This window comes from Salminus brasiliensis, chromosome 6, assembly GCF_030463535.1.
Source record: "Salminus brasiliensis chromosome 6, fSalBra1.hap2, whole genome shotgun sequence".
Classification (NCBI taxonomy): Eukaryota; Metazoa; Chordata; class Actinopteri; order Characiformes; family Bryconidae; genus Salminus; species Salminus brasiliensis.
This window is the reverse complement of record NC_132883.1, coordinates 45,822,093-45,829,873: the sequence shown is the minus strand read 5'-3', so window position 1 is coordinate 45,829,873 and position 7,781 is coordinate 45,822,093. Positions and strand designations below refer to the sequence as shown.

The following is a 7,781-nucleotide window of genomic DNA, read 5'->3' as shown; positions in this document are numbered from 1 at the left end:
TATAAAACAGTGTGTGTGTGTGTGTGTGTGTGTGTGTGTGTGTGTGTGTGTGTGTCCTTTGTGCCGCAGACGGAGAATCCTCCCTTTTTCTGTCACTCTCTGAAATGTCTGTTTTTCCCCCAGGTGTCCCGTGGTCTACCCTGCCTTTCTGCGCTCGTCTGGGCGGAAAGCAGAGCAGCAGCGCCAACCCCCAACGGCTGTACGCTGCCACACACACTCTCGCTCTCACCGCACGCACTCGCGCACACACACTCGGACGGATCCAGCCGGACCCAAATCTCAGCATATGGCTGCACCAGGACCCTCCTGTGAGCTCTGAAACGGCTAAAGATGGACAAACGCAGGAGAAAGGACAGCTCAGCTGGACAAGAGCTCCAACACACACCATCCCCACTGCCCACAGACACTCCTGTGTGATAGATGTGTGTATGCGCGCATGTGTGTGTGTGTTAGGGCTGTCACTGTTATTTCTGTTGGCAGATAATGAAGCAGTTTTAGTGTTTTTATCAATAATCCAGTCACACGAGCTTCATCCTGAGCCCTAAACCAGACTAGGAGGAGCGCAGATCACAGCTGAGCTCTGGGATCCGGATCTGTACGATCTGCAGTCTGTACAGAAGGCCGCTCACTGACCGGACCACACTACCTGTTTGCAGGCTAATCACATTTGGCTAACAAATAACTGACAGAATTCAGCAGAAGCGTATCTCTGCAGCTCTCATCATAACGCCCCCACAGCCGAACCCATCAGCCGAGCTCAACGACCCCCTCAGAACTTACACTGACAGCGGCCCTGGCCGGGCTAACCCCTCTGTGAGCAGCTAATCCAGCCTGGTGCTGTTGATCCAACCTGAGTGACGTCTTTTCAGGCACTGTACGCTGATGTTAGTTGAGTTCACATTTGCTGTGTCAACAGATGATTGCATCCAGCCTCAGATTTGATGTGAAATTGGGCATCCACACAGCTTCTCTGCAGTTTACTGAGAAAAAGACTGTACACAGGAATTACACAGGTTCTGAGTAGATACTAAGTAATTCACACTGGATACTGAATCATTTTGTACTACATACATATTAAATATTAAATTATTTAATAATTACTGAATAATTCTTACTGTTTCACCCTGATGCTGAATATTTCTCACTGTGTACATCATACTAGATCCAAAAAGATTTGTACTAGATACTAAATATTATCTAATTCACGCTGGATACTGAATAATTGTTAGTAATTGTTAAATAATTCATACTGGGTACTGAAAAATTCATAGAGGTCTTGAGGTCCTGTCCTGTTAATCAATGATTTTCTATATTTGGTCAGGTTTAATCGAGTGACAGCTCTGCTATGTGTGAGTGTGTGTGATGGAGTGGTCTCTGGAGCGGATGCGTGAGTGGGTAGCTGGGGGGATGCAGTCTGTGCGGGAGTGTGAGGGGGGTGCCCTGGGCACTGCCCTCTGCCTGGCCCTGCTCTTTATCTGGTACTGCTACCGCGTGGGCTGTGAGCACAGCGTGCCCTCTCTCCGGGGCGGATACACCCCCGACTCCCGCGGGGGCAGCGCCCTGCCTGCCAGCGTCTTGACCTCTGACCTCTCCAACCGGCTAGCATCATCCAAACTCCGCCAGGTATCCTCTCACAGCCCCGCTGCAGCACTTTAGATTTAATTAAGATTTTAATGAACATGTACCATGTGACCCCGTCAGACTCACTTGGCTTCCTTGCTGAAAACCCTTCAGATAGCTCACTAGCTGTGACCAGTTAGCTTACCGAGCTAGCTTGCGAGCTGTTAAGTAGTTAGCTCAATTAGCTAGCTAGCCAACATTAGCATGAAGGCAGTTTGAACAGCTGTGTTTCAGTCTCTGTTAGCTCGTTGTATCCAGTATGTATTTTCAGTGTGTGTAGGGTTATGTTGCCATAGTGATAACTGCGGTATGAATCTGCAGAGTGTGTAGTTACTACTGTCCAATGATGCTGTCTAATCATGGAGTGATCTAGTTTAATCCAGCATGAATTGTTTGAATTCCACCATATAATTCCAACATACTGATGGATATGATCTCCTCCAGGTGGGCGGGGTCAGCGGAGTTGGGGGTGGGGCTACCGAAGAAGAACTGAACGGATTTGCATACTGCCAGTCTCCGGAGTGTTTCCGCTGCTCGCGGCCGGGCGAAGGCCTGAACCAGCGTCTCTACCACAGCCTGCAGGACTACGCCAAGCGCTACACCTGGGCAGGTATGGGCCGGGTGCACAAGGGCGTGCGAGACCAGGGGCGCTACCTGCTCTGCAGCCGCCCGTCCATCCAGAAACCCGAGGTGTTCTTCCTGCCTGACCTGCCCTCGGCCCCCTTCTTCTCCCGCGAGGCTCAGAAGCACGACGTGGAGCTTCTGGAGCGCAGTTTCCCTGCCCTGCTGGCCGAGTTCGAGAGCGTGTACCGTCTGCCTCCGTCCCGGACCGGGTCCTTGCTCCCTCCGGGCTGGAAGGCCAACAGCACGCCCCGGGGCCAGTGGTGGACGTTCTATCTGGTGAACCAGGGCACCCCCATGGCCCTGAACGCGCGCCGGTGCCCGCGGGCATGGAGGGTCCTTGGACAGCTCCGTACTTTCATCGCTAATAACGTCTTCGGAAACGCCTGCTTCTCGGTCCTGAGCCCCGGAGCCACCATCTCCGAGCACTACGGCCCCACCAACGTCCGCCTGCGCTGCCACCTGGGTGAGAGCGCCCTCTAGAGGATCTGAGGGGACAGTAGACCTGTGGAAGTGTGTTAGTGGTTTAGTCGCTTGAGTGCCTGACCTGGTTTACATGGGTGTTGCTCCGATTGTGCTTTCCCTCGAAGTCGCTGTGTGCTGAGAGTAATGCTCTTAACCCCTAAACTCTGCGTATCAGTTACTGAGTCATTCTGAACCTCCAGACTAACGGCTGAGTGATAATCCGGCGGTTTGAGGGATTAACATGGGTTTCAGTCTGACTGCGTGTCAGTCAGCATCTCCTCAGTGTTAATGGTTACAGAACATTTACATATATCCTCACTCACGTAAAAACCGTATCGTATAAGGCTTTTGCACGACAGCAACAGTATACGCTATCTGGACAAAAGTATTGGGACACCTGCTCATTCATTGTTTCTTTACTGACTTTCTACTAGATTTTGGAGGAGCATTGCTGTGAGGATTTGATTGCATTCAGTGTTAGTGAGGTCAGGATATTGTATGATCATCACCACCCCACCTCATCATCCCCAATGGAGCTCCACCACCTTCATTCCAGAGAACACAGTTCTTCCACTGCTCCACAGCTCAATGCTGGGGGGCTTTATGCCCCTCTAGCCCACGCCTGGCATTAGGCAGCATGGAGTCAATAGGGTCATGATGTTGATCTGCTCCAGAGGGTCCTATTCTATTGGCAGTACTTCTTCTCTACAGGGACTAGACAAGCTGTGTGTGTATTTGCACATCTGTGTCAGCAATAGGTGCAGCTTACAGTAGCAGAATGTGTTCATTAGAATGGGTGTCCACAAATATTTGAGCATATAATATATATATATATGTGTGTGTGTGTGTGTGTGTGTGTGTGTGTGTGTGTGTGTGTGTGTGCTATTATCATGTGTGTTTGCATGTTGGTTTATTGACCTGTTCCCAGCTGGAAAGGCCATGAGGGTGTGTGTGTGTGTGTGTGTGCGTGCGCTAAAGTCTGAAGGTGAAAGTGTGTGTGCAGGACTGAAGCCGAGTGTTCTAGCAACTTTATATAATGTGTGTGTGTGTGTGTGTGTGTGTGTGTGTGTGTGTGTGTGTGTGTAGGTCTGAAGGTGCCCTCGAACTGTGAGCTGGTAGTCGGTGGGGAGCCGCAGTGCTGGTCTGAGGGAAGCTGCCTGCTGTTCGACGACTCATTCCTGCACACAGCCTTTCACGACGGTGAGACAGAGGGAGGCTGTGTCCTAAATGATGCCCTTTACACTGTTTAGCCCCCTATTTTGGCTGTGTCCAAACCTGTGCCTCTTTCACTGTATAGTCGCACATTCTATCTATAAGAATCTATAAGGCAAACTGTTTTGGGGGCTGTTTTAAAATTATGCCCTATATGGTAGATTTAGTGCACTAGATAGTACACTATTTTGTGCTCTCTTCTGAAACGATGGGTAATATTGGTATGCTATTTTGTGCTGTCTTGAAAATAGTCCTTGTATTCTTGATAGGGGCATATATAGTATACTGTTTTTGGCTATACACTACATAGTGCACTAGACTGTTTTGTGCTTGAAACTATGACCTCTTTACTATATAGTACAAAAATCTTTTTGGCCTGAAAGTATGCCTTTTTCACTATGTTTTGGGCTGTATCATGAAACCATGCCTTATTTGCTAGTGCATTACTTTGACATATGTCTAATCAATGTACACTATTTAGTATACTAACCAAATTTATGTCCTTTTCACAATATAACGTCATTTTCAGTGTTGTGCTCTGTTTACTATAAAGTGTATTAATTTGGGGTGTGTCCTATTTACTAGTGCACTATTTTGGGAAATCTCTAAAATTGTGCCCCAAACACTAAATGGCGAACAGGGCAGAGTTTCAATATCAGAACACTATTTTAGACTGTAAACGTTACTTTGTTCACTATATAATGCACTATATTTGCATATGTCCTGAAATAGGGGTGGAAATAGGGGGGAAATAGGGGAGGAAATAGGGGGGAAATAGGGGGGAAATAGGGGAGGAAATAGGGGGGAAATAGGGGAGGAAATAGAGTATGAATACAGTGTATATAGTGTTTGTAAACAGCCTACAGAGTGTACGAATGTATAATTGGAACACAGCCACAGCGGTATATTGTGCAGTACAAATAAATTCTCTATTTAAAAATCTCCACAATTTAGCAAATCTTTTCAATTTAAAAATGAAAAACTATAAAATGTAGACTTTTTTTAATCTTTTAATGTAGATGCAACAAGATGTTGCTAACCTAACAATCTGACTCCACAGTATTTATATATATTTTGAATATACGAAATGTTTATTATGGTATATATATTAATTGTAAGTATTTTTTATGTTTGGTAATGTGTTTTATTTCATGTGAAATAGTCTGTATTTCAGATTTGAATATCTGTGTGTGTGTGTGTGTGTGTGTGTGTGTGTGTGTGTGTGTCTCAGGCTCTCCTGAAGACGGCCCCAGAGTGGTCTTCATGGTGGATCTTTGGCATCCAAACGTGGCTGCAGCTGAGAGGCAGGCGCTGGATTACATCTTTACTCCGGGACGCTGAGTTAGAGGGACAGAGAGAGAGATAGGGGGGACAGAATGGGATGGGTGATGTCTTACATAGCTAGTGGAAGCTAGTCGGGATGATTGACAGGACTGAGGCTGAACGGAAGCGAATGAGAAGTTGCACAATGTTCTGTACATAGGTGTGTTCTGAAGAACCCTCGCGGTTCTCTGCTCAGAGAAGCTTCTGACCCAAACTCATGTACATTATGGATGTTTACAGACACGATCCAGTCTACAGAAGTGCAGCAGGACGGCGGGAAGCTGCTCCCTGAGTGAAACCACGTTTAGAATTAGACGTTTTTTTCTTCCTCTCTAAACCTAGCTGTACTTCTTCAGGGTAGAAACGAGGCGAGGCAAGGCGAGGCAAGGCAAGGCGAGGCGAGGCGCGGTTGAATCACAAAGACGATGCACTTTTTTAAACTCTTGGTGGAAAAGCCAGGAGTGATTGTATGGAAAGCACACAATTATCTTGCTCTGCATCTTCAGGCCTGCAGGGGGCGGTGTAAACAGGGGTAAACTGAAGCAGGCGGTGGCGACGGCGGCTCTGCGTGTGTGTTCACAAAGGGTTTGTGGCAGGTAAAGAGATGCACTACCAGCTATTCCGTGTAAATCAGCGTCCGTGTTGTTCCGCAGTAGAAGCAGGTCATTTTTATGTCGCTCTAAAGCCTGCTGCCCTCGGTCCTCTTCACTGTTCTGACCCGTCCCGTCAGCCAGAGCAGGACGGATCGAGCGCTTTGTATTTCTGTACAGTGTAAAAGCACCGCAAAACCACATCTGAGACTTTACACCAGATAGAGTGGATTTTTATTCCAGTTTTCAAAGAATATAAACAAAATAATTGAGTGTTAATTAAAGTCGTACACATTTCATCTTTGCGAAGTTTTGCTTATATAATCCGTAAATGATGTAATGCACTGGATTATCTCAGTTTCCATGTGAATAAAATGTATTACACAAAGCCGAGCAAACTAAAAGACAAAGTAACTATCATTTCTGTCATTCTTTGCATAATTCATAACTCGGTGTTTGAGATGAGCTTATTCAGAGTGGGGGGTTTCTTTCTAGTGGTGGTGAATGGAAGCAGGCGTCGGTCGCCATGACTACAACAACACAGATACAGCCCATAATTTATCTCCTATCCAAACCCACCAGTGCAGCTACACGAGTCTTCTGAGTTTTATATGGATGATGATGATGATGATGATGAAGGTAAAATAGTGAATAGAGAATCTGAACTAATGCAGTTTTCTTTAGGGACTACTTTCTGTAGCCGCACTACACCCTGCAGCATGTATCCCTCCACCATTTTAATGATCTGGTTCTAAAAGCAGGTTCTAGAGCCGAACTCTTCTCAGAACTCTGGTAGAACCGTGTCTCAGGCATCAGGCAGCGTCTTCATCACCATTAGGTGAAGAACTTTCTGTGAGGAGCTTTTATTAGAGCTTCAGACGTCTGCTTCCCTTCTCCTCCACTGTAGAACCGTGTACTGGTGGAACTTGGATGTAGTATAATAGAGTGTAAATTATTAATAGAACTTGATAAACGTGCTAATAATTCAAATTAAAGAAGGAAGGAAATGAATTCAGTTAGAAATATAACGCCGCCCTTCCAGTGGCAGACTAGGGTTCGATTCCCTGGGTCCTTGGGCAAGACTCCGAACTCTGCGTTCTCTGACCTGTGTAACATGATTCACGTGTAATTCACTCTGGATAGAAGCTTCAGATAAATGCTGTAATAATGAATGTAAATTATGTAAAAAATAAAAACTGTGCACATTTGGTGCCCGCTAGCTTCCAGTCACCGTTAGCCACGTTAGCATGCTAGGTCAGACCGTTTTGTGAAGGTTTTTGCTGTTTAGAAACACAGACACCAAGCAGAGCATAGCGAACACGACTCCAGCACCTCTGTATATCCGTATGGTATGAAAGTGTACGACGGGATAAATCCGCCGCTCTGTCTGGTGGAACGTCTAATCTAAAGTTTACAGACGTAGCCGACGTTGATGTGAGCTTAGGCCGAGCTGTCTCATCCTGTACGAGCGCGGGGCTTCAGTGGTCGCTTCACATTTTGTGCTATTGGTACATTCCTTTTGTAAAGAGAAATACCTACCGAGGCGTTTGGGCACACAGTGTTGTGGTCAGTGGCGTTTTATAGCGTGGTGTGATCTTTTGCAGCGGCGTTCGGGTTTTATGACGATATTCCTACTTCCATGTTTCCAGACGTGTGTGCCATGGGCGTGTTTTACTACAGCTGAGCGATGATGTGTGTTTAATAAAGAGCCCATTACAAAACGTCGCACGTGTCTCATGTATTTCTGCCTTCCTTCAATAACGTGTTTCTGTGTCAGTAAACCAATCATTTACTAATCATTTACTAATCATTTACTAATCACTAATATTTTTATCTACCAACGTTTTCTTGTAGTTTCTGGGTCTTTTCCACAAAAAAAAACGTGCTAAATTACACTTCTGCTGTTCGTAACCTGGCTAGTGCGCCCCCTAGAGGTCGAAAACGTATTTC

General features: G+C 46.3%; 1 protein-coding gene across 1 annotated transcript; it reads left to right on the top strand.

Moving 5' to 3' along the window:
• Positions 1 to 125: 125 nt before the first annotated feature.
• On the top strand, positions 126 to 7,552 carry asphd2 (aspartate beta-hydroxylase domain containing 2). The gene is made up of 4 exons (XM_072682587.1): positions 126 to 1,623; positions 2,065 to 2,707; positions 3,793 to 3,906; positions 5,150 to 7,552. The coding sequence occupies exons 1-4, from the start codon at positions 1,363 to 1,365 to the stop codon at positions 5,257 to 5,259; spliced, it is 1,128 nt and encodes a 375-aa protein (XP_072538688.1). The 5' UTR covers positions 126 to 1,362; the 3' UTR covers positions 5,260 to 7,552.
• Positions 7,553 to 7,781: the final 229 nt, after the last annotated feature.